This window comes from Lacerta agilis, chromosome 15 (assembly GCF_009819535.1).
Source record: "Lacerta agilis isolate rLacAgi1 chromosome 15, rLacAgi1.pri, whole genome shotgun sequence".
NCBI lineage: Eukaryota > Metazoa > Chordata > Lepidosauria > Squamata > Lacertidae > Lacerta > Lacerta agilis.
The window spans coordinates 43,727,498-43,754,484 of NC_046326.1; the positions used below are offsets into that span (position 1 = coordinate 43,727,498).

The 26,987-nt window shown below is 49.7% G+C and overlaps 1 protein-coding gene across 1 annotated transcript; it reads left to right on the forward strand.

The window, feature by feature from the left end:
- Positions 1-2,167: 2,167 nt before the first annotated feature.
- On the forward strand, positions 2,168-26,987 carry NEK8 (NIMA related kinase 8). The gene is made up of 15 exons (XM_033172275.1): positions 2,168-2,284; positions 4,506-4,711; positions 14,763-14,995; positions 16,741-16,872; positions 17,812-18,020; positions 19,422-19,501; positions 19,890-20,071; positions 20,629-20,779; positions 21,022-21,098; positions 22,103-22,220; positions 22,310-22,460; positions 22,828-22,991; positions 23,270-23,428; positions 23,546-23,704; positions 26,893-26,987. The coding sequence occupies exons 1-15, from the start codon at positions 2,238-2,240 to the stop codon at positions 26,919-26,921; spliced, it is 2,097 nt and encodes a 698-aa protein (XP_033028166.1). The 5' UTR covers positions 2,168-2,237; the 3' UTR covers positions 26,922-26,987.

Here is a 26,987-nt window from a genome sequence, read left to right on the forward strand (position 1 = left end):
GATGGCAAACAAAAGTATAAAATGGGCACATAGAATGAGTCCACCTGGACGTGGGTTCAAATAAAAAAGTCCAAGTAAAGAATGTTAGTGTCATCTGATTATCAACTCTGGTTCCAGACTTGCCTGGCTTGAAAATTTTGTTTCTATTGTGCATATAATAAAGGAATGCCAAATCATAATAGGGTTGTCAAAGTGAACATCTGGTTGCTTTTTTCTTTCTTGTTGAGCTTTTTTCAAATCTCAAAATAAAAAATATGAGTGTTTCAGTTGCCATATGTCCGGATTTTCCCTTGTCAAAATCCCAAATTCTGTGAGATTTTCTCCATTCTAGCTCTATTCCAGAGTGTGTCCAGTGGACTCTTTTCCACTGCATTGCAGCTACTGTTCAAGGTGCCAAGATCATATGTAAGGCCAGTTCTGTTGACAATGTAATCTACACTAGTATCCTTGAAAATATGCCCACTCAGTTTGAGCACCTGAATTCTGCACTGGCAACTGTCTGCCACCTCAACAGTCTAGTTGTGGCATTTTGCACCCGCTGAGGTCTCCGGACCAAGCCCGAGGGGAGGCCCACAGAAAGCAATTTAATATATCAGTCTGTGGGGAACCTGACAGGATCTCTAGGTGCGGCTAGACTCCAGCTCCCACCAGGGAATGTGGAAGCTGGAGTCCAGCTGCATCTGGAGGGCCCCACCCTTGTCTATGCACCCCAGAGAAAGAACCGAATGCAGTCTTTGCTGGCCTGCTATTCCCCCCAGATGTTTTGGGCTGCCAGTAGTCCCAAACATCTGGGGAGCAACAGGATGGTGAAGAGGCTTCCAAGTCCCAGGAGCAAGAGGGCGGCAGCTAAGGCTTGCACCCGCGGGCTCCAGAGAGACCCTCGGGGTGGGGTGGGGGGGTCCTTCAAATTCACAGAAGCAGGCCTTTGGTCATGATGGGGACCCTTGGGCCAGTCACCACCTCTCAGCAATGTGAGCCTACTTTGCAGGCTTGTTGTGAGGAGAATGGTCAGCAGGGAACAGGGAACGAGAATGGGAGGAAGGTAACCTTGTTGTCAGCATTTGGCTAGTGTTAGCTATTGCTGTTGTGATTCTGATTGTTATAATTGTTATTGATTGATTATTGTCATGTTGCTCAAAACAAAATAAAAAATTCCTTCCAGTAGCACCTTAGAGACCACCTAAGTTTGTTCTTGGTATGAGCTTTCGAGTTACATGAAAGCTCAGACCAAGAACAAACTTAGGTGGTCTCTAAGGTGCTACTGGAAGGAATTTATTATTATTATTATTATTTATTAATTAGTGGGTGGACATAGCAGACGACACAGTGATTCTCCAAGCAGCTCCCTTTATTCTCAGGCTGGAACAGAACTGACTGAAGGGCTAAGCAGCCTGCTTATATAGAACTCAGCTACAAGCAACAGTAACAACTTTCTGTTGTTACCCAATCCCTGAACGTCACTTTCAATCCCTCATTTGCATGTACAGACCTGAGTGAGAACTGCAGCAGAATGAACTACCGTATATACACACACCCCTAGTGGCCTAGGGTGAGAATTTCAATACATCACATTATTATTATTTTAATTTTTTTAAATTTTTGTTTTGTTTTGACTATGGCAGACCAACACGGCTACCTACCTGTAACTGTCATCTTGCTGTTACTGTTTGGCAGCTGGTTTATTATTTATTCATGCTATGACTTTTGAAACAAAATAGAAAATTCTTTCCAGTAGCACCTTAGAGACCAACTGAGTTTGTTCTTGGTATGAGCTTTCGTGTGCATGCACACTTCTTCAGATACACCTTTTGAAGTTAAGGAAGGGTCCCTTAAGCAGAGAAAGAAAAAGAAAATAGCATTCAGTTTTGTTTTGTTAATAATAACAACAACAACCCTTAAAATCATTAATCAATCATTAAATGCAATAATCATTAAATCAATCATTAAATGTAATAATTATAAATTCAATGTTGTTTGCTTGTTTGTTTGTTTATGTGGTTTGTGGTGGGTTTATTCGCCCAATTCCCGGTGGTGGGGGCCATTTTAGGAGCGAATTTCCCGTTAACTCTTTCGCTGCCGGCGGCCCTTGCTACCCACCTATCCTCACTAAACAACGTGGCACGGCGCTCCCCGGCCAATCTTGTCCCTCGGCGGCCACCGTAGCCCCCATCCCGGAAGCGTCTCCATGACGACGCGAGACCCTGTGGCCGCATCCTGGCGGGGAAAGAAGAAGCGCGATGGAGAAATACGAGCGAATCCGGGTGGTCGGGAGGGGGGCGTTCGGGTGAGAAGTTCTCTCTCCCACTAGCGCGTGCACGCCGACGCCGTTGCCATGGAGATGGGAGGGGCGCACCCCTCCCTCCAGCCAATCAGGTTTGGGGGCGCCCCACCCCCAATTTGAAAGGGGCCTTTCCCCTCTCTAGCTAAGGTCGCAGCCTGTCCTAGGAGAGCTTTTTTTAAAAAAGTGATAATTTCGAATAATGAGCCTATGCAAATGAAAGAAGCTAAAAAAATATGCATATGCATATTAGTGTTTGTGTATTCCATATGCAAATAAAAGGAGCTTATATAGGTGTATATGTATAATGCATATGACTGCATTTTTTAAAAAGCCAATTTAGATTGAAATAAATCACGTTCCCCCATTGGCCAGGCATTTTCTCAATCTGCCATTCTCTATGCACAATTTAACCCACTCGAAATAAAAGTGGAGCTTACTCCCGAGCAAGCTTACAGAGCCATTGTGGCCAAGGAAGGCAGGGTGATCTGGGTTCAAATCCCCCACTGAAGGAGCCATGAAGTTCCTTGGGTCACCTTGGCACAGCTTAGTTTCCCTATCTTTGGAGGGAAATGGCTGGATAGGAAGGTATAGGAAGTATTGAGTAGAACTCTCTCCTCTCTGAGCATAGTTTGAGCCCCCACCCTTAATGGTATCTGAAGAAGTGTGCCTGCACACGAAAGCTCATACCAAGAACAAACTTAGTTGGTCTCTTATGGTGCTACTTGAAGGATTTTTTTATTTTTTATTTTGTTTTGACCCTTAATGATGTTTTGGTGCCCATTAAAGGCAACCAAGTCTGTTCCCAGATTTAATTGCACCTTAATTTCAGGAGGTTCTTTTATATTCTCTCCATTTAACACTGCATGGCTTATCTGCTGCATTTTACTTTGTATATGGTGATTTTAAGCTGGATGTCATTTAAATCACAGCAGGCTGCCTCAGAGCTGAGGTCCATTCATTGTTTCAGTAGGTCACAGAGCCAGTCAGCATTGCTCGGTCCCTGCTCCTGCCAACCTAGCGGTTCGAAAGCATGTCAAAGTGAAAGTAGATCAATAGGTACCGTTCTGGCGGGAAGGTAAACGGCGTTTCCATGCGCTGCTCTGGTTCGCCAGAAGCAGCTTAGTCATGCTGGCCACATGACCCAGAAGCTGTATGCCGGCTCCCTCGGCCAATAAAGCGAGATGAGCGCCACAACCCCAGAGTCGTCTGTGACTGGACCTAATGGTCAGGGGTCCCTTTACCTTTACCTTTACTCTGAACAAACTGCAATTGGAGCCAGTCTATGGCTGAGTTCATGTGGAATCATGTGACCCAAGCGCCTTAAAATCACCTTTTCTTTCATTAATGCCTTCCCTCTATATACAATCAGTCTAAAGACAGCTAAGAATTAAAAAGAAATAAAAATTATACACAATAATGAAAGCAAAATGCCATAAAGCCTGCAGGAGTTTTAAAGCAGGGGCTCTGCAATCCTCCATGTTGACTGTTGGGGGTTGATGGGGGTCATGGCACCATGACATCTGGAGGGCCACAGATTCCGCATTCTGACTTATTTTTTTTTTTAAGTGTTCTGTTGCTTCTTTCCTGCATGTCACATTCACATGTTACACTTCCCAGACAAACAGCCGTGACCCGAAATGTCCTAAGGGGGTGTTTTAATCATGTGTGCATTACATTTTCATTTGTACGCTTTTCCAGAGTTGGAAAGTAGGCCACGTTTACTGCTTCCATTTCACAGATGGGGAACTGAGCTAATTGATGATGACTCATCCAGGATATTTCAGCCATGGCACAGCTTTGAGGCTTTTCCCCCTGCAACGGTGGGGATGTCAGCTTTTTATCCTGAAGACCCCAGGTTCAAAAAGGATCTTATTGCTATAGAATTGTAGGGCTGGAAAGGACCCCCAAGAGTCATCTAGTCCCCTGCTGTGCAGGAATCACGGCTAAAGAATCCCTGACACATGGCCAACTGACCTGTTTCAAAACTCTCCTATGAAGGAGAGTCAGCGGTAGTCCATTCCACTGCTGAATGGCTCATACCGTCAGAAAGTTCTTCCTAATGTTTAAGAGGTTTCCTGTCCCTGATACCCTGGTGAGCCTCTGCCAATCAGAGCTGACAGCCCTGGGCTGGGTGACTCCATGGCCAGACTGCGTACCAATATGGCTTCCGATGTTTAGGGGCTGACTTCCTTCTTGGTTCTTTTTGGGGTCCCCTTTCCCTCAGGATCGTCCACCTCTGCCTTCGGAAAATGGACCAGAAGCTGGTGATCCTGAAGCAGATCCCTGTGGAGCAAATGACTAAGGACGAGCGGCTGGCCGCCCAGAACGAGTGCCAAGTGCTGAAGCTGCTCCACCACCCCCACGTCATCGAATACTACGAGAACTTCCTGGAGGACAAGGCGCTCATGATCTCCATGGAGTATGCGCCGGGTGAGGATTGCTGGGTCTCGAAGGCAGGGGCGTAGCAAGCCTCTTTGCCACCCGGGGCGGCGTGTGCGGAGGCACCCCCCTGGGGGCGGGGCGTCGTGACTGGGCAGAGCCATAGTGCGGAGGCGAGAGGCGGGCCAGAGAGGGAGGGGTCTCACCCCTCCCTGCTGGCCCGCCCCTCACCTCCCCGCCAAACCAGCGCTGAAAAAAGCGCTTTTAAAAAAGGAGAAGGAAAGGCTGCTTTCCTTTCTTTCTCCTTGTTTTTTAAGCACTTTTTCCAGCGCACTGCTCCCGCCCCTCACCTCCCCGTTGCCAAGCCAGCAGGAAAGCAGGCGCCAGCGGCAGGCCAAGGGAGGAGCAGATTGCGGGGGCGGCCCCCCCGCCCCAAGTGTCCCCCCCCAGGGTGGTACCCAGGGTGGCCCGCCCCCTGCCCCCTCGCTCCGCCCCTGCCCGAAGGCAGCAAGGTGCACTCCTGCCACCTAAAGGCTTGTACCTCTATGGAAAGTGGAGTGCAATACAGGCCCTGCAGGCTGAAGGCTGCCCTTCAGCTATCCTAGCAACCTTCAGATGTTTTGGACTCCATCAGTCCCAGCCAGTACAGCTGTGGTTGTGCCAGCTTCCCTCCCCGCCTAAAAAAAAAAACATCCTTGAGGGTGCCAGGTTGGGGGCAGCTGCTCAACAGCACACATTGGCTCCCAGTACGTTTCCAAACACAATTCAAAGTGTTGGTGCTGACCTTTAAAGCCCTAAACGGCCTTGGCCCAGTAGACCTGAAGGAGCGTCTCCATCTCCATCGTTCAGCCCAAACACTGAGGTCCAGCTCCGAGGGCCTTCTGGCAGTTCCCTCACTGCGAGAAGTGAGGTTACAGGGAACCAGGCAGAGGGCCTTCTCGGTCGTGGCACCCACCATGTGGAATGCCCTCCCATCAGATGCCAAAGAAATAAACAAATATCTGACTTTTTTAAAAAAAAGCCAGGCAGGCCCCACAGGTCTCAAACCGCTGGAAGCGTTTGGGGGATCCAAGCAATGCATTGGTCGATGGAACCGCTGGGCTAAGCTGGCTCAACTATCTGACTTTTAGAAGACACCTGAAGGCAGCCCTGTTTAGGGAAGTTTTTAACATTCGATGAATTATTGTATTTTAATCTTTTGTTGGGAGGCGCCCAGAGTGGCTGGGGGAACGCAGCCAGATGGGTGGGGTATAAATAATAAATTATTATTATTATTATTGTTATTGTTATTATGAACCTCAAGAAACTGCTGGACTCCAACTCCCATAATCCCCGGACACTGGGTCTGCTGTGAATTGGGAGTCCCACCTAGAAGGTCACAGGTTCCCTATCCCTGGTCCGTTTTATTTCCTTGTTTGTTGTTGTTCAGTCGTTCAGTCGTGTCCGACTCTTCGTGACCCCATGGACCAGAGCACGCCAGGGACCCCTATCCTCCACTGCCTCCCGCAGTTTGGCCAAACTCATGCCAGTCACTTTGAGAACACTGTCCAACCATCTCATCCTCTGTCATCCCCTTCTCCTTGTGCCCTCCATCTTTCCCAACATCAAGGTCTTTTCCAGGAAGCCCTCTCTTCTCATGAGGTGGCCAAAGTACTGGAGCCTCAACTTCAGGATCTGCCCTTCCAGTGAGCACTCAGGGCTGATTTCTTTAAAGATGGATAAGTTTGATCTTTTTGCAGTCCATGGGACTCTCAAGAGTCTCCTCCAGCACCATAATTCAAAAGCATCAATTCTTCGGCGATCAGTCTTCTTTATGGTCCAGCTCTCACTTCCGTACATCACTACTGGGGAAACCATAGCTTTAACTATACGGACCTTTGTTGGCAAGGTGATGTCCCTGCTTTTTAAGATGCTGTCTAGGTTTGTCATTGCTTTCCTTCCAAGAAGCAGGCGTCTTTTAATTTCGTGACTGCTGTCACCATCTGCAGTGATCATGGAGCCCAAGAAAGTAAAATCTCTCACTGCCTCCATTTCTTCCCCTTCTATGTGCCAGGAAGTGGTGGGACCAGTGGCCATGATCTTAGTTTTTTTGATGTTGAGCTTCATATTTTGCACTCTCCTCTTTCACCCTCATTAAAAGGTTCTTTAATTCCTCCTCACTTTCTGTCATCAAGGTTGTGTCATCAGCATATCTGAGGTTGTTGATATTTCTTCTGGCAATCTTAATTCCGGTTTGGGATTCATCCAGTCCAGCCTTCCGCATGATGAATTCTGCATATAAGTTAAATAAGCAGGGAGACAATATACAGCCTTGTCGTACTCCTTTCCCAATTTCGAACCAATCAGTTGTTCCATATCCAGTTCTAACTGTAGCTTCTTGTCCCACATAGAGATTTCTCAAGAGACAAATGAGGTGATCCGGCACTCCCATTTCTTTAAGAACTTGCCATAGTTTGCTGTGGTCAACACAGTCAAATGCTTTTGCGTAGTCAATGAAGCAGAAGTAGATGTTTTTCTGGAACTATCTAGCTTCAAGAAGGATACTGACAAGCTGGAACGTGTCCAGAAGAGGGCAACCAAAATGGTCAAAGGCCTGGAAGCGATGAACGTGTCCAGAAGAGGGCAACCAAAATGGTCAAAGGCCTGGAAACGATGCCTTATGAGGAACGGCTTAGGGAGCTGGGTATGTTTAGCCTGGAGAAGAGAAGGTTAAGGGGTGATATGATAGCCATGTTCAAATATATAAAAGGATGTCATATAGAGGAGGGAGAAAGGTTGTTTTCTGCTGCTCCAGAGAAGCGGACACAGGGCAATGGATTCAAACTACAAGAAAGAAGATTCCACCTGCTGCCAAGGAGTGTGGTGGAGTCTCCTTCTTTGGAGGTCTTTAAGCGGAGGCTTGACAGCCATCTGTCAGGAATGCTTTGATGGTGTTTCCTGCTTGGCAGGGGGTTGGACTGGATGGCCCTTGTGGTCTCTTCCAACTCTATGATTCTATGATTCTACCTAAACATTAGGAAGAACTTCCTGACAGCGAGAGCTGTTCGGCAGTGGAATTTGCTACCAAGGAGTGTGGTGGAGTCTCCTTCTTTGGAGGTCTTTAAGCAGAGGCTTGACAGCCATCTGTCAGGAATGCTTTGATGGTGTTTCCTGCTTGGCAGGGGGTTGGACTGGATGGCCCTTGTGGTCTCTTCCAACTCTATGATTCTATGATTCTCCATAATCCAGCGCATGTTCGCAATTTGGTCTCTGGTTCCTCTGCCCCTTCGAAATCCAGCTTGCACTTCTGGGAGTTCTCGGTCCACATACTGCTTAAGCCTGCCATGTAGAATTTTAAGCATAACCTTGCTAGCGTGTGAAATGAGCACAATTGTGCAGTAGTTGGATCATTCTTTGGCACCGCCCTTATTTGGGATTGGGATGTAGACTGATCTTCTCCAGTCCTCTAGCCACTGCTGAGTTTTCCAAACTTGCTGGCATATTGAGTGTAGCACCTTAACAGCATCATCCTTTAAAATTTTAAATAACTCAGCTGGAATATCATCACTTCCACTGGCCTTGTTATTAGCAAGGCTTTCTAAGGCCCATTTGACTTCACTCTCCAGGATGTCTGGCTCAAGGTCAGCAACTACACTACCTAGGGTGTACGAGACCTCCATATCTTTCTGGTATAATTCATCTCTGTATTCTTGCCACCTCTTCTTGATGTCTTCTGCTTCTGTTAGGTCCTTCTCACTTTTGTCCTTTATTATGGTAATCTTTGGACGAAATGTTCCTTTCATATCTCCAATTTTGTTGAACAGATCTCTGGTTTTTCCCATTCTGTTGTTTTCCTTTATTTCTTTGCATTGCTCGTTTAAGAAGGCCCTCTTGTCTCTCCTTGCTATTTTTTGGAAATCTGCATTCAGTTTCCTGTATCTTTCACGATCTCCCTTGCATTTTGCTTGCCTTCTCTCCCCTGCTATTTGTAAGGCCTCATTGGACAGCCACTTTGCTTTCTTGCATTTCCTTTTCATTGGGATGGTTTTCGTTGCTGCCTCCTGTATAATGTTACGAGCCTCCATCCATAGTTCTTTGGGCACTCTATCCACCAAATCTAAATCCTTAAACCTGTTCTTCACTTCCACTGTGTATTCATAAGGGATTTGATTTAGATTGTATCTTACTGGCCCAGTGGTTTTTCCTACTTTCTTCAGTTTAAGCTGGAATTTTGCCATAAGAAGCTGATGGTCTGAGCCACAGTCAGCTCCAGGTCTTGTTTTTGCTGACTGTATAGAGCTTCTCCATCTTTGGCTGCAGAGAATATACCGGTAATCAATCTGATTTCGATGCTGCCCATCTGGTGATGTCCATGTGTAGAGTCGTCTCTTGTGTTGTTGGAAAAGAGTGTTTGTGATGACCAGCTTGTTCTCTTGACAGAACTCTATTAGCCTTTGCCCTGCCTCGTTTTGAACTCGAAGGCCAAACTTGCCAGTTGTTCCTTTTATCTCTTGACTCCCTACTTTAGCATTCCAATCCCCTATAATGAGAAGAACATCCTTCTTTGGTGTCATTTCTATGTTGTTGTTGTTGTTGTTCAGTCGTTCAGTCGTGTCCGACTCTTCGTGACCCCATGGACCAGAGCACGCCAGGCACGCCTATCATTCACTGCCTCCCGCAGTTTGGCCAAACTCATGTTAGTAGCTTCGAGAATACTGTCCAACCATCTCATCCTCTGTCGTCCCCTTCTCCTTGTGCCCTCAATCTTTCCCAACATCAGGGTCTTTTCTAAGGAGTCTTCTCTTCTCATGAGGTGGCCAAAGTACTGGAGCCTCAACTTCAGGATCTGTCCTTCTAGTGAGCACTCAGGGCCGATTTCCTTGAGAATGGATAGGTTTGATCTTCTTGCAGTCCATGGGACTCTCAAGAGTCTCCTCCAGCACCATAATTCAAAAGCATCAATTCTTCGGCGATCAGCCTTCTTGATGGTCCAGCTCTCACTTCCGTACATTACTACTGGAAAAACCATAGCTTTAACTATACGGACCTTTGTCGGCAAGGTGATGTCTTTGCTTTTTAAGATGCTGTCTAGGTTTGTCATTGCTTTTCTCCCAAGAAGCAGGCGTCTTCTAATTTCGTGACTGCTGTCACCATCTGCAGTGATCATGGAACCCAAGAAAGTGAAATCTCTCACTGCCTCCATTTCTTCCCCTTCTATTTGCCAGGAGGTGATGGGACCAGTGGCCATGATCTTAGTTTTTTTGATGTTGAGCTTCAGACCATATTTTGCGCTTTCCTCTTTCACCCTCATTAAAAGGTTCTTCAATTCCTCCTCACTTTCTGCCATCAAGGTTGTATCATCAGCATATCTGAGGTTGTTGATATTTTTTCCGGCAATCTTAATTCCGGTTTGGGATTCATCCAGCCCAGCCTTTCGCATGATGAATTCTGCATATAAGTTAAATAAGCAGGGGGACAATATACAGCCTTGTCGTACTCCTTTCCCAATTTTGAACCAATCAGTTATTCCACATCCAGTTCTAACTGTAGCTTCTTGTCCCACATACAGATTTCTCAGGAGATGGATGAGGTGATCAGGCACTCCCATTTCTTTAAGAACTTGCCATAGTTTGCTGTGGTCGACACAGTCAAATGCTTTTGCGTAGTCAATGAAGCAGAAGTAGATGTTTTTCTGGAACTCTCTAGCTTTCTCCATAATCCAGCGCATGTTTGCAATTTGGTCTCTGGTTCCTCTGCCCCTTCGAAATCCAGCTTGCACTTCTGGGAGTTCTCGGTCCACGTACTGCTTAAGCCTGCCTTGTAGAATTTTAAGCATAACCTTGCTAGCGTGTGAAATGAGTGCAATTGTGCGGTAGTTAGAGCATTCTTTGGCACTGCCCTTCTTTGGGATTGGGATGTAAACTGATCTTCTCCAATCCTCTGGCCACTGCTGAGTTTTCCAAACTTGTTGGCATATTGAGTGTAGCACCTTAACAGCATCATCTTTTAGGATTTTAAATAGTTCAGCTGGAATATCATCACTTCCACTGGCCTTGTTGTTAGCAAGGCTTTCTAAGGCCCATTTGACTTCACTCTCCAGGATGTCTGGCTCAAGGTCAGCAACCACAGTACCTGGGGTGTATGAGACCTCTATATCTTTCTGGTATAGTTCCTCTGTGTATTCTTGCCACCTCTTCTTGATGTCTTCTGCTTCTGTTAGGTCCTTTCCACTTTTGTCCTTAATTGTGGTAATCTTTGTACGAAATGTTCCTTTCATATCTCCAATTTTCTTGAACAGATCTCTGGTTTTTCCCATTCTGTTATTTTCCTCTATTTCTTTGCATTGTTCGTTTAGAAAGGCCCTCTTGTCTCTCCTTGCTATTCTTTGGAAATCTGCATTCAATTTCCTGTATCTTTCACTATCTCCCTCGCATTTTGCTTGCCTTCTCTCCCCCGCTATTTTTAAGGCCTCATTGGACAGCCACTTTGCTTTCTTGCATTTCTTTTTCATTGGGATGGTTTTCGTTGCTGCCTCCTGTATAATGTTACGAGCCTCCATCCACAGTTCTTCAGGCACTCTATCCACCAAATCTAAGTCCTTAAACCTGTTTTTCACTTCAACTGTGTATTCATAAGGAATTTGATTTAGATTGTATCTTACTGGCCCAGTGGTTTTTCCTACTTTCTTCAGTTTAAGCTGGAATTTTGCTATAAGAAGCTGATGATCAGAGCCACAGTCAGCTCCAGGTCTTGTTTTTGCTGAGTGTATAGAGCTTCTCCATCTTTGGCTGCAGAGAATATAATCAATCTGATTTCGATGTTGCCCATCTGGTGATGTCCATGTGTAGAGTCGTCTCTTGTGTTGTTGGAAAAGAGTGTTTGTGATGACCAGCTTGTTCTCCTGACAGAACTCTATTAGCCTTTGCCCTGCTTCATTTTGAACTCCAAGGCCAAACTTGCCAGTTGTTCCTTTTATCTCTTGACTCCCTACTTTAGCATTCCAATCCCCTATAATGAGAAGAACATCCTTCTTTGGTGTCATTTCTATAAGGTGTTGTAAGTCTTCATAGAATTGGTCAATTTCAGTTTCTTCAGCACTGGAAGTTGGTGCATAAACTTGGATTACTGTGATGTTAAAAGGACTGCCTTGGATTCGTATCGAGATCAATCTATCATTTTTGAAATTGCATCCCAGTACAGCTTTCGCCACTCTTTTGTTGACTATGAGAGCCACTCCATTTCTTTTACGGGATTCCTGCCCGCAGTAGTAGATATGATAGTCATCTGAACTGAATTCGCCCATTCCCGTCCATTTTAGTTCACTGATGCCTAGGATGTCAATGTTTATTCTTGCCATCTCATTTTTGACCACATCCAGCTTACCAAGGTTCATGGTTCTTACATTCCAGGTTCCTATGCAATACTTTTCTTTACAGCATTGGACTTTCCTTTCGCTTCCAGGCATATCCGCAACCAAGCGTCCTTTCGGCTTTGGCCCAGCCGCTTCATCAGCTCTGGATCTACTTGTACTTGTCCTCCACTCTTCCCCAGTAGCATGTTGGACGCCTTCCGACCTGAGGGGCTCATCTTCCAGCGTCATAACTTTTATATGCCTGTTGTCTTTGTCCATGGAGTTTTCTTGGCAGGGATACTGGAGTGGGTTGCCAGTTCCTCCTCCAGGTGGATCACGTTTGGTCCAAACTCTCCACTATGACCTGTCCATCTTGGGTGGCCCTGCACGGCATAGCTCATAGCTTCCCTGAGTAATTCAAGCCCCTTCGCCACGACAAGGCAGTGATCCATGAAGGGGGTCATTTCTATAAGGTGTTGTAAGTCTTCATAGAATTGTTCAATTTCAGTTTCTTCAGCACTGGTAGTTGGTGCATAAACTTGGATTACTGTGATGTTAAAAGGTCTGCCTTGGATTCGTATTGAGATCATTCTATCATTTTTGAGATTGCATCCCAGTACAGCTTTCGCCACTCTTTTGTTGATTATGAGGGCCACTCCATTTCTTTTACAGGATTCTTGCCCACAGTAGTAGATATGATAGTCATCCGAACTGAATTTGCCCATTCCCGTCCATTTTAGTTCACTGATGCCCAGGATGTCAATGTTTATTCTCGCCATCTCTTTTTTGACCACATCCAGCTTACCAAGGTTCATAGTTCTTACATTCCAGGTTCCTATGCAATATTTTTCTTTATAGCATTGGACTTTCCTTTCGCTTCCAGGCATATCTGCAACTGAGCGACCTTTCGGCTTTGGCCCAGCTGCTTCATCAGCTCTGAATCTACTTGTACTTGTCCTCCGCTCTTCCTCAGTAGCATGTTGGACGCCTTCCGACCTGAGGGGCTCATCTTCCAGCGTCATAACTTTTATATGTCTGTTGTCTTTGTCCATGGAGTTTTCTTGGCAGGGATACTGGAGCGGCTTGCCAGTTCCTTCTCCAGGTGGATCACATTTAGTCTAAACTCTCCACTATGACCTGTCCATCTTGGGTGGCCCGGCATGGCATAGCTCATAGCTTCCCTGCGTTATTCAAGCCCCTTCGCCACAACAAGGCAGTGATCCATGAAGGAATCCTTAGAATCATATAATCATAGAGTTGGAAGGGACCATGAGAGTCATTTAGTCCAACCCTTTGCAATACATTAATTTTTTACCCATGACCCTTAGATTAAGGGTCTTGTGCTCTACTGACTGAGCTGACCTGGTTTGAAAATAGTAACATTTTTTCAGCGCATTGGGAAAGACTCATGGAGGGGAGGGCTGCCGATGGCTGCCAGCCATGATGGCTATGCTGCACCTCCATAGCTGGAAGCGGCAATGTTTCTGAATCCCCGTTGCTGGAAACCACAGGAGGAGAGAGTTGCTCTTGTGCTTGGATCCTGCTTGTGGGTTTGAAGAGGATGCTGGTCTAGATGGGACATTGTCCTGATCCAGCTGGCAGTCAGTGTGGACAGCACTGAGCTACATGGACCAATGCCCTGACACAATCAAAAGGAGCTTCCAGCATCTGCCTTCCTTCTCCTGGGAGAGCTATAGCTGGAGGCAAAACCATTGGGGGGTGGGGAGGCACCGAGCCCTCCCTCTCCAGCCTCCAGGTCAAGGCGGTCTTGGAGGAGACCTGGGCTTATGGCAGTGGGAAGAATGCTGGGGAGGAGCACCATTGTTCCCAGGGCCTGGCCTACAGCACATCCCCTCCCCTCCCTCTTCTTTGCAGATCACCTTCAGGCAGGTGAAAAGGAGGTTTCAGGTTTCAAAGCCACCAATGGTGGCAAGGTAGCTGCAAACCTGAGATTTGGCTTTTGGTTTGTGGTTTGGAAACAAAAGAGCACAGGGTTTGTTTGGCATGTGTGTTTTTCACAAGGGGAGGGGGGCAGGGGTGTGCCTCCTGGACGAGGAGGATCCACAGACCCCCATATCTTTGAGGCAGAAGGAACAGGTTCAGCTAGCTCTGCCCTTGGAGAAAAAAAGGGCTTTCTTCCTTGTGGTTCCACCCTTGTCAAGGAGCACAGGGTTTAACCCATTTAGGGACAACTGTAGCTCTGCTTGCATTCAGGGGAGAAAGTGCTGTAGTTTTCCTTGGGAGGTGGCTTTCTGTTATTTTTGTTATTATTCAGTTTATTACTAGCCCTTCAAAATATGGTGCATTGCAGGGAGAGGCACTAGATGACCCTGTGTGTCCCTTCAAACTCTACAATTCCATGATAAGAATTTAAAATCTAGAATCACAACAATTTAAAATGCAATATCAAAAGCAGTTTTGACCAATAGGCCCCGAAGCTTTTGGGGCCATGCCTCCTAGGTTCCATAAACGCATCCCCTAATAAAAACATGATTGCCAATAGCATTTTGAACACAGTCAAGTTCAAAACCATAACAATTAATTGCACATTTATGCAAAATCCAATTAAAACTATTTAGAAATTATTCTGTTTGATTCAACAAAATGGATGAACTTGATTCAATGATACCAGCTTTTCAAATAAAGTACGGTATGTTAGTCGTTTTCACTTCCAGTGCCCACCTGCCACCCCCTTGGCTCTTAGCAGCCCCCTCGGTAATCCCACCATGCCCCAGGTGCTATGCTGGCCTCTCCCTGCTTCCTCCCTGCCAGGTGGGACGTTGGCTGAGTTCATCCACAAGCGGGGCAACTCCCTCCTGGATGAGGAGACCATCCTCCACTTCTTTGTCCAGATCCTCCTGGCCCTCCACCACGTCCACGCCAAGCAGATCCTCCACCGGGACCTCAAGACTCAGAACATCCTCCTGGACAAGCACCACATGATCGTCAAGATTGGGGACTTTGGCATCTCCAAGATCCTCAGTAGCAAGAGCAAAGCTTACACGGTGAGAACAACTGAGAGCAACTTCTGGTTCCCACGGCCCTCCCCCTGTGGTTGGCCAGTGGTGTGAAGCCTCTGGACTGGCCAGGTTTGGTGTCAGTCACAGGGCAGCCAATGTGGAATGCTCTCCCTCATGAGGTCATTTGGTATTACTATTGGATTAATTTCTTTGGTTTACTCGTCCCGGAGTTTAAAACAAATTATATTATCAAAAATTCAGAAGGAATTTTAAAAAACAAAACATTCTCACAGGCACTGAATGGGTGAAAGAGACTTTCCTAGCAGCCTTGAAATTATTAGCTGTGAGGATATTTGATTGTTTATAAATTCTTTTAGATAAAGTTTTTATTATTTCTTATTGGGGTGTGTGTGTGTGTGCGCACGCGTGTGGATTTGTTTATTTGCTGTGTTATAAGAATTTTAAGGTCTTTCATGTATATATAATAATAGTTAGTAATGTACCAAGCAAATAAGGCCACATGTCTGAAAACAACACACAAAGACAGGCCACACTCCATTTTGTCTCCTAGCTGGCCAAGTGTTTTCATCTGCAGGGAGGGGGTGAGAAGTCTCTGCCTGAGGATGGGCCATTTCCCTCACAAAGGACAGCCATTAGCCCTACCCCTTTTGTTTTGCAGAAATGTGTGTCTGGGAGGGGTCAAGGAGAGATGGCATAGGTGTGGAAAATTCCCAAGTTACCTCCTCTGACCCCCCCCCCCCAATTTGTGATGTAGCTCTGATGTATCTGGGGTGGTGGGGGTCTTGGGATAACCTCTTCTGTGATTGGATGCTGTTTCTGGGGGTGGGCTAGACTCCAGGAGGGATTTTGAAATGTCTTTATAAGAGCATGCCTGCATTGTTCTGGGTCTTTTCCCCTGAAAATCACCGCTGTTGCAACAGCTTCAATAAAGATCAAGCTTACTAGCTGCTTTGCTTCTCAATCTTCTCTGGTTGGCCTCTGTTTTTTACTCCTGCCAATGGAGAACCTGCAAAGGACTTTGCAAGGGCTCTTGTGTACCCCATAAGGGAATAAGGGCAGATTTCTTCTTGCAACAGCTGTTTTGTCATTTGCCCAACCTGGGATCTTTTGGGAACAGACCTTTTAATAAATACATGAACACAGAATAGCCCAAAGTTAGCTTGAGCCACCAGGATCTCTCTGAGCTGGGAGGCCTGCTTTCATCTCACATTGTGAGGGTCCTGAGTGTGGATATGGATCTTGGGGTGGGAGAAACTGATCCTGTCTCTGGAGAGAGGGGCTTCCCCCCCCAAAAAAAGAAAGAAAGAGTATTGCACAGAAATGGAAAAATTAATACTCTTACTGTAACGTATTGGTTAAGGAAAACTTGATGATAAAGTTTATTTTAAGGATAAAACTCAATACATACCGGTAAGAAAAAATAATCAAGAGAACAAATATGTATTGAAAAGTGGGCCCTATTCTTACATTTCTGGAATGACACTGTAAATGATATCTTTTTAATTTATTCTCAGCACTCTGAGATTTTTTGTTACAGGATTCCCGTCACACATGTCATTTTCTTTCCCCCCTGTTTCTATTTCATTCATTCATTTTCTTCTTGGGAAACAAGGATATTTGATATATAATAGTTTTGGCAACAACCTGTAATATTAGAACGTTAATACCAGTAACATTATTCAAGAAAAAAGAGAAAGTAATACCCGGCCGCCCCTCCACCTTTCCACCTTTCCTCTGGGCCTCATTCGCACACCTGTGTTGTTTCCTAGGTGGTGGGCACCCCTTGCTACATCTCCCCGGAGCTCTGTGAGGGCAAGCCTTACAACCAGAAGAGTGACATCTGGGCTCTGGGCTGTGTGCTCTACGAGCTGGCCAGCCTGAAGAGGGCTTTTGAGGCCGCGGTAAGGAGACACCTTCGGAATGTGGTTGGAGTGGAGGGCTGGCCAGTCTCTGTGTCCTGAACACCCTGTCTGCTCAGCCTTGGTCCTGTAAACGATTGTGTCGTGGTCTGTGCAGTGGCCCAGCATCCTGTCTCCGAGAGGGGACAGCTTCATGCCTCTAGGAAGCTGGCCTCCTGACCAGAAGAGTGCTTGACGGCCAGGTCAGATAAACTGGCCCTCAGTTTAGTCCTGCGGTTCCCAAGCATTTTGGGGCCACTGCCCCCTTGGTTCCCTAAATTATTCCCCAGTGCAGCCCACCCTACCCTGTAAAAAAGGAAGATAATGCAAGAACATTCAAAACAGTAACAATTAATTGCATGTTTATTCAAAATCCAATTAAAATGATTTTGTTTCGGAACTGATGAACTTGATCCATTGATACCAGATACTGCATGGAAAAATTTGGGCTCATTCTTACTAATGAAACCATAAGGATGAAGGAAGTTTATAGCATAAAATATTTAATGTATAAGTTACACACAAACCTTCACCTATCACAGATGTGCTATAACTAGTTTATTAAGAAAATCAATATCTGTTACCAATAATTGACTATCTTGTGACTTGTGGCAAACAAATGTGACCCAGAGAAATAGCTTTGAAAGTGATAAAAGCGGTAAACCTTTAAATACAAAGCAAGGAAGGTGTTTTGCTCTAGGCCCGGTCAATTGTAAATAAGTCATCAACCTGCTTTGAGGGCCCCACCTCCAGTGCCCCCCTTGCCTCTTAGGGTCCCCCCAGGGAAAACCCCTCCCCTGGGAGCAGTACCACCCACCTTGAGAACCATTGGTCTACTCTAGTCCATGATTTCACAAACCTCTCCTCACCATCTCCCTTTCTTTTTCACAAGCTAAAGAGCATGCTTTCTCTCCTAACTGTCCCGACATCATTCGCACCCAGAACCTGCCAGCCTTGGTCCTGAAGATCATGAGTGGGACTTTCGCCCCCATCTCGGACCGCTACAGCCCCGAACTACGCCAGCTGATCCTCGGCCTGCTCAACCTGGACCCCTCCAAGCGGCCCCAGCTGAACGAGATCATGGCGGAGGCCATATGCGCCCGGCCCCTCCTGAACCTCTACACCGACGTCGGCAGTGTCAGGATGAGGAGGCAAGTCCTGGGCCCATGCGGTGGCGCTCACACCCCCTCCTCCAGGAACAGTCAGCTCATGGGCCCACTTAGCTCAGTATGGCTTGCACTGGCTGGCAGAAGCGACTCCCCGGGCTCCCAGGCAGGGGATGTTCCCAGTCATAGAATTGCAGAATTGTAGCATTGGAAGGGACCACGAGGGTCATCTAGTCCAACCCCCTGCAATGCAGGAATCCTTTTGCCCAATGTGGGGCTCGAACCACAAACCCTGAGATTGAGTGTTGCTATACCAACTGAGCTATTCTTACCTGGAGATGCCACTGAGGATCAGGCCCAGGGCTTTTTGCCTTGAAAGAAGGGCCTTTGCTGCAGAGCTGTAAAGTAAGATTCTAGTCCTCATGGTTCTAGACGGAGAGCACAAGAGCCTGCTGGATCAGGCCAGTGGCACATCTAGCCCAGCATCCTGTTCTCAAGCAGATGCCCTAATGAGAAGCCCACAAGCAGGATGTGAGCGCAAGAGCCCTCTCCCCCCCTGTGGTTTCCAGCAGCTGGGATTCAGAAGCATGGCTGCTTCACAGCCACCACGGCTGGGCTCTATGAATTTGTCCTCTTTTAAGGCATCCAAATTGGTGGCTATCTATCCCTGCCTCCTGCAGGAGGGAGTTCCATCATGTAGCCATGCCCTGCATGAAGAACCATAGAATCATAATATCGTAGAGTTGGAATGGACCCCAAGGGTCCTCTAGTCCAAGCCCCTGCAATGTAGGAATCTCAGCTAAAGCATCAATTGCAGATGGCCACCCAACCTTTGCTTTAAAAACCCTCCAAGGAAGGAGGCTCTTTCAGAGGGAATCCATTCCACTTTGAACAGCTCTTACTGTTAGAAAGTTCTTCCTGATGTTGAGTTGGAATCTTATTTCTTGTAAGTTGAAGCCATTGGTTCAAGTCCTACCCTCTAGAGCAGGAGAAAAGAAGCTTGCTCCCTCTTCCGTTTGACAGCCCTTTAGATATTTGAGAATGGCTCTCCTCTCTCCTCTCAGTGTCTCCTCTTTTCCAGGCTAAACACCCCCAACTCCCTCCACCGTTCCTCTGAAGACTCTGTTTGCAGACCCTTGATCATCCTGGTCACCCTCCTCTGCACACCTTCCAGCTTGTCAATATCCTTCAACAGAATTCCCTTAAACACTGTTTCCCTTTTAAAAATAGGAACCCAGGAAGCTCTGTCTAGCTCAGCATTGTCTGCACTGAGTGGCAGTTCTCCAGGGTTTCAAGACAGGAATCTTCCCCAGCCATACCTGCAGATGCTGCCCCTGGGTGTTGGACCTGGGACCTTCTGCATGCCAAGCAGATCCTCTGCCTCTGAGCTGCAGCCCTTCCCTGCCAGCGCTGTCTGAAAGAAACTCACCCTCTTTTCCCCCTCAGGCCTGAGAAGCCGCTGGCCGCTGTGCCACCAGTGACCCACGGCAGGGTGGGAGTGGGAGCCGTCGGCCCTAGAGCCAGAGGTAAGGTGGGAGGCCTTTAGAAGAGGGCTTCACACCCTTTATTTTTTGGGGGGGGGAATGCCTGGGGTCCTTCCCCAGTGGCCCAGAGGGCACGACCGGGGTGGGGTGGGGTGGGGTGGGGGGTGAAGGCTTCAGTTTGGGGCACCACAGCTGTCAAGGGCATGTATGGTCAATGCATTCTTCCCATATTGAAAGTTATCTGCTGTTATTTTCTGTCCTGCTGGATCAGGACAATGGCCCACCCAGTCCAGCATCCTCTACTCACAATGGCCAACCAGATACCAATTGCCTTTCACACCACCAAGCTCCCCTTTCCTGAGTCTGGGGGTTCCCCACTTCCCCTGCCCCCCTTGTCCACTAACTCACAGGGCTTTTCTCTTGGACCCAGGCTCCAGAGCTGGCTCAGCGAGGCCAGGCATCCCCCCTGCCCCATCTTCCGTCTACACCTGGGGGGGCGGGATCACCCTCCCTCTGCGCCTGCCCATGCTGAACACCGAAGTGGTGCAGGTCTCCACCGGAAGGACCCAGAAGGCGGGCGTGACCAAATCTGGGCGGTTGATCCTGTGGGAGGTGAGAGGGCGAGGGGGGAGTCCCCACAGGTTCGTGGGTGGGTGAGGAGCCCATCGCTATCCGCCTCCCAGCTCTGGGGATCATGTGAAGGAGGAAGGCAGCCTGATTGAGAATCTCTGAATATGCCTTACATTACACCAGCTTGTTCTTCTGCTTGAAACTCCTGTGCCCTGTATTTTGTTGTTCAGTACGATCACAGCTTGTGCGCAGTTAACCTGAGCAATGTCAACCTTGTGTGGTTGTTAAGGTTGCATAAATAAAATTCATGCTAGGCCCCTGGGGTTCACACATGCCTGGTGGCAATGTCTCCTGGCCTGTATTCTCTTGCTGTTAGCCCCAGATGGTTTTTTCCCCCAAGGGCGGGTTGTGGCAGCCAGGACACCTCAGTGTGTTCTGCACATGCTCAAGCATCTCTGCTTGCTTTGGATGCTGCATCACTGAGCCCTGACCCTGTTGCCCTCAGTCCCCATTCAAACTACACCCAGTTTGCTCTGGCTGACCTGGGCAGGAATGTAACACCCTCCTCCCACTGTTTTTTCTCTCTTTCTCTCCACCAGCCGCCCCCACTTGGCACGGCCGGGGGGCCCTCGCTCCCCGGGGCCACTGAGCAGCTGCAGCCCCAGTTTGTCTGCCGCTTCCTGGAGGGCCAGTCTGGGGTGACCATCAAGCTCGTGGCCTGTGGGGACCTTTTCACCACCTGCCTGACAGGTACAACAAAGGCAAGCTAAGGGGGCTGTCAGGGCACAGTATTTCCCTGCTTGTCAATGGAGGGCGGCAGTTGTGTAAGGGATGGTTGCACAGGGATCTGGCCCCACCATTATTTCTCTTTGGGGGGGTGCATACACACTGTCCCCTTGATCATGAGGAAGTGAGGGTGGTTAGCTTTTCCTTCCTTCCTTTGGCACCCTCTGCTCTGGACTGTGCTGACAGCTCTCCTTTGCCACCTGCAGACCGCGGGATCGTCCTGACCTTTGGCAGCGGCAGCAGTGGGTGCCTGGGGCACGAGACCTTCACAGACGTCACCCAGGTTGGCCAGGGCTCAATTTCTGAGCAACGTTAGGCTCGTGGGCTGGTTTGGCCACTTCCCCCAGATTCCCTGGAGGCCAGAATTCTTCCCAGAGGCTGCTGTTGTACCCTGACCACAAGAACAGGAGCTGGGCCTGGCTGCTGGGTCTGGCCCCAGGGGACCCATCCGGTCCAGCCTCCTTTTCTCACAGTGCCCCCAAAGGGATGCTCGCAAGCAGGGCATGGCCACAAGAGCCTCCTCCCCTCCCGTGGTTTCCAGCAACTGGTACTCAGAAGCACCTTGGAGACATCCAGGGAAACTGAACGTTGGAAGGTGGAAGGCAGAGAAAAGAAAGTCCTTTATGTGGCCATAGTTAAACTTTGAAACTCCCGCAAGTGGCAGGGGTGCCCACCAACCTAGATGGCTTTAAGAGAGGATGGAGGAGAGGGCTGTTGATGGCTACTCAGCACAATGGCTGTTCTATGCTTCTGAATGCCAGTTGCTGGAATCCCCAGGAGGGGAGAGTTGTTCTTGTGCTCGGATCCTGCTTGTTGGTTTCCTGCAGCTGTGAGAAGAGAATGCTGGACTGACCCCTGACCTGATCCAGCAGGCTCTTCGAGCACAGCCCTCCTGCCGAGTAGCCATCATTATCTGTCTCCTCCATGAATTTCCCCCAAACCCATGAATTTTAAACCCATCCTATTTTGTGGCTATCCCTGCCTCCCGGGGGAGCAAGTTTCTTAGTGTGCCATTCCATAGTTTTAATGACAGAATGAAGACAGGATAGAAACACATTGAACTGATGATTTTATTGTCTGGCGTACAAGGGTTTCCTGCCTGGGAGGTGGCAACCCTTCCCCGGCAAATTTGGCTGCATGTCCTCCAAGCAGGGATGTGGGTGGGGGTGGCTTGCACAGTTGTGGGATAGGAGGATAGGAGGGGCTGGGTGTGTGGGGAGAGAGAGAGAGGACGGGGGGGGGGGAGAGAGTGCTTGAACAGTTGCTGCCGTCCCCCTCTCTCTGCAGCCCAAGATCGTGGAGGCCCTGTTGGGCTATGAGATCACGCACGTGGCCTGCGGGGCGTCACACGTCCTGGCTGTTTCCAATGAAGGGGAGGTCTTCGCGTGGGGCAGAGGGGACAACGGTGAGTGGCGGTGGTGCACCGGGTTGGTGGGGCTGCTTGTTCTTCTTGGCTCCCTTTCATCACGTTCCACCCCTTCCCTCTCTCCCCAGGGCGCTTGGGGCTGGGGACCCAGGAGTCCCACAACTCCCCACAGCAGGTCTCCATCCCCCCTGACCACGAGGCGCAGAAGGTTCTCTGCGGCATTGACGCCTCCATGATTCTGACGGGGAGGAACCAGGTGCTGGCCTGTGGGAGCAACAGGTAGGGTGGGGGGGCGTGTCGTGGGGGGGGGTCACAGGAGTATCGGGGAGGGAGGGCAGCGAAACAGAAATGCCATAAAACAAAAGGTCCGATTCTGCTGACCTGGCCAGAGTGGGAAGCCAGGCCAGCAGGCAGAGCCAAACCAGAGGCTTCATATCAACAGCTACTTCCAGGGCCTGACACGGCTCACTCCTGTTCCTTCCTGGACAAGAGCTGAATCTGGATTGGAGCAAGGAAAGTCTGGTTGGATCCTGTGTTTTGCTAGGCCAGAGTCTCCCAAATCCAGAGGAGGCAGAGTTTCGCAAACAGGATGGTTCTGCAGCTTGGCCCTCCCTTGACCTCCTCTACCCTCCCCACTCTCCTCCAGGTATAACAAACTAGGCCTGGACAGGATCTTGCCCCAGGGGGAGCCCCTCGCCACGGACCAGGTAGAGGAAGCCCTTGTCTTCAGTTGTGCCTGCTCAGCCCCCTTGAGTGAAGAGGCCATTGTGTGGGCTGACATTGGAACGGCTCACTCAGCAGTCGTCACGGGTGAGCATCTGAGCACCTGGTGAATGTACCTCGCGCGCGGGGGGGGGGGGGGAGCCAGCCAGGATGATGCCAGCATACTGGTGGCCTGTTGGGACGTGTTGGCTGGAGGTTCTTCCAGGGCGCCTCTGAGTATGTGCAGAGTCTTCCATTCAGCCTGGAGTAATTGCAGCCCACCAGGCAAAGTCATGGCAAAGGCTCGGAAGTCACACTGGGGAGCGACACCCAGGAGCAGGAAGGAGTCGTGCTCTTCCCTGCCTTTCTGCCTTTTCTGTTGCCAGCCACGGGCCAGTGCTACACTGTGGGCAGCAATCAACATGGACAGCTGGGCCCCATCCCATGTCGTGCCAGCCGCACCCCCTACCTGGTGGAGGGGCTTCAGGCTGTCCGAGTCACCATGGTGGGCTGTGGTGACGCCTTCACCACCGTCGTGGGAGCAGGTGAGCTGGTGGGGTGGGGAGGGGCTTGGGGCTTGGATTCCGGCACAGTGGGCCCCGAGGGGGTCTGGCCTGGCCTCCCTGTCACCATAAGCTGCTGCAGACGTCCCCTCTCCCCAGATGGCGAGGTGTACACCTGGGGGAAAAGTGCCAGGGGGCGCCTGGGGCGGAAGGATGAAGAGCCTCGGAGTCCTCGTCCCGTGCAGCTGGGAGAGACTCACGCCAGCCTCGTGGCCTCTGTCTCCTGCTGCCACGGAAGCACCCTGCTGGCCGTGAAACGTAAGTGTGTCTGTGGGGGGGGGGCACAGGTGGAAGAAAGTGTCATTTTCCATTCACACGGCATTCACAAGGCACGACGCTGCTTCCATTCCACTGCAGTCCGCCTTCCACCAAAAGCTCCATTTTTTGTCCCACTGCGGCAAAGTTCTGTAAGTTCCGTTGCCCTTCCTTTGACCACATCCACAGCACTTTCAGCAGCCATGGCTTCCCCAAAAGATTCCTGAGAGTTGTTGTATGTTAAGGATGCTGAGACGTATTAGGAGACCCCATTCCCCGCCCCGAGTTACAGTTCCCAGAGTGCTGTAGGAAGAGAGATTGATTGTTAACCCACTCTGGAAATTGTAGCTCTGGGAGGGAAATAGGAGGCCCCAAACAACTCTCGCTCAACTCTCAGTTTCAGCCAAGGTAAAGCTTGAAGCTTCTTGAATGTCAGTGAACATCATAGCAGAGCAGAGTGGAGATCTCCCCAGTCCTGGTCCAACACCCTTAGGTCCACACTAGGGCCACATTCAGGCCATACATTTGAAGCACTACCTCCAAAGAATTCTGGGAGCTGTAGTCAGTTGAGGGTACTGAGTTGCTAGCATTCCAGAGTTCCCTGGGAAAGAGGAATTGGTTATTAAGCCACTCTGGGAATTGTAGCTCTGTGAGGGGAATGGGATGGGTTTCGGGGGAGTCTCCTAATGATTCTCTGCCCCAAGAACAGACTACACTTCCCAGCATCCTTTGAGGAAAGCCACGACTGTCTAAAGCCACATTGTAGCACTTCCAGCGCATGGTGTGAATGTGACTGTTCATTTCAACGCAAAGGAAACACCTTGCAAACAGGGATAAAAACACAATCGGTTACGGTTCGTTTGTATTTGCTGGGTATATTTCCCTTCAGGACCAGCGATGAATAAGCAAGCACAAGCCGTCTCTGCTCCCATCCCTGTTTGCGCCCGACTCTTCCGGTGCCCCTCGTGTGGGGCTTCTGGACGAGGGTGCATTTAGGCCCAGGAGGCGGGTGCCCAGAGGCCCTCACGCTTCCTTGCTGCAGTTTCGCTTGCTGCCAGCTGGAGAGTTGAGTCAGAGGCATGGGCCACATCCCTCCCTCCCCTTCCTCCTCTGGTACCTGCCACAGTCCTGCCCACGTGGAGCCGTGGCGGCGGCAGCAGTGAGCCAGCTGGCAGTGGGGCTGGTGAGTGGAGGAGGAATGAGATTCAGAAGGGGCTCGGAGGAGCGCTCCGGCCCACACCCTCTCTTGCGAGGAAGGCTTTCTAGGAAGATCCTGGTGGGCCTCTCGGTGGCTGCCAGCCATCATGGAGGCTCCACTCTGCCTCCACGGTTGGAGGCCGTGAATACCAGTGGCTGGAAACCGCAGGAGGGAGGAGCACTATGGTGCTCAGATCCTGCTTGCTGGTTTCCCACAGGATTCCGGCTGGCCACTGGGAAAACAGGATGCTGGACTTCTGTTGGATGGCCCTCTGTCTGGGATGCTTTTGTTGAGATTCCTGCATTGCAGGGGGTCCCTTCCAACTCCACGATTCTATGATTCTGTGGTGCTGTGGCTCTGTGGTTCCCCTTCGGCCTAATCTAGCAGGCTCTTTTGTGCTTATAATTCATGGAGGATAAGTCTTTCTGTGGCTACCAGCCACTTCCACCGTCGGAGGCAGCGATGCTTCTGAATCCTTGATGCTGGAAACCACAGGAGGGGGGAGTATGGCTCTTGTGCTCGAATCCTGCTTGCAGGTTTCCCTTTGGGGGCATCTGGGTGGCCACGGTGAGAACGGGAGGCTGGACTAAACGGGCTCCCTTTGGCCAGTGGCAGAGTAGGGGTGTGTGCACCCTGCAGCTGGGGGCTGAGCAAGACGCTCACAGGGGTGTAGTGAGCTGCCCACGGTTGACATTTGGTACACTGCCCGCCCGCGACTCCCAAGCCTCCCGCAAGCTGTCAGAATGAAGGGGGAAAGGGGGAATGCCGCCAGCAAAGCAGTGCAGCTCCCCCTTACCCCGACGGCTTGTGGTAGGCTTGGGAGTTGCGGGCAGGTGGCGTGCAAAATGTCACCCCCCCCCCTCAGTGAGGGCACCCGGGGCGATTCGCCCCCACCGCACCCCCCTTCGTACGCCCCTGCCTTTGGCCTGATCCTGCAGGCTCTGGTGGCATCCTGGCTGACCGGCATGGTCCGACCTCCACCGGCCACTTACTGGCTGCGAAAGGCGTGGCACCTCACATAGCCAAGAAGCCAGCAGGCCATGGAGGAATGGAGGGACAGTGAGAAGGCTGGGAAGCCTGCCCAGTAACTTGGACGCTGCTTGCAAGGGGGGTGAAGATGGCTGGGAGTGAAAAGGAAGGCCAGGCGGGGGGAGGGGGAGAGAGAGAGAAAGCAAACCCCCCATTCTACAAAGAACCCTTTAGCCCCAGTTCCAGGGACAAAGCCCCTCTGTCTTTGATTCCCCCCAAGGCTCGTGCCAACCACTGTCCTCATGCCAGGCTAATTTCCAACGCCCCGGATGCGAGTGATGTGCCTCACTTCAGAAAGGATATAGCAGAGTTGGAAAAGGGCCAGGAAAAGGCAACCAAAGGATCAAGGGGAGGGAGGGAGAGACTCCCCCATGAAGAAAGGCTGCAGACTTTTTAGTTTAGAGAAAAAGTGGGAGAGAGGCGACATGATAGGAGTTTATAAAATTACTCATGGCATGGAGAAAGCGGATGGACAAACGGTTTTCTCCCTCTCTCATAACATGAGCTCTCACTCGTAGGTGTCCAATGAAGCTGACAGTTGGATGATTCAGGGCAGACCAAAGAAAGTCCCCCTTCAAGCAGTGCATGGTTCAACTGTGGAACTCCCTCCCACAGGAGGCAGGGACAGCCACCGACTGGAGCGGCTTTAAAAGAGGATCAGACCAATTTGTGGAGGATTATCGATGGCTGGGCTGGGCCTGCACAGCTGGAGGGAGCAAGGCTTTCAGTTACCAGTTGCTGGAAACCACAGGAGGGGAGAGGGCTGCCCTTGCGCTCAATTCCTGCTTGTGGACTTCCCAGAAGTGGCACCTGGTTGTTCCCTGGGAGAACAGGATGCTGGACTAGATGGGCCATGGGCCTGATCCAGCAGGCTCTCTTTATGTCCTTATGTTAAAAGGGAGGAGGGAGGAGCCTGGTGACCAAATGTGTAAGCCTCCCACCCTCTGTGTCTCTTGTGTTTCAGCTGCGGCAGAGGAACCCAGTCCTCACTGAAGAGAAGCCAGAGGGCCCTGCCGCCCCCTCCTTTTGCAGGCCTTTCCCCCTCTGGCCCACATGCAG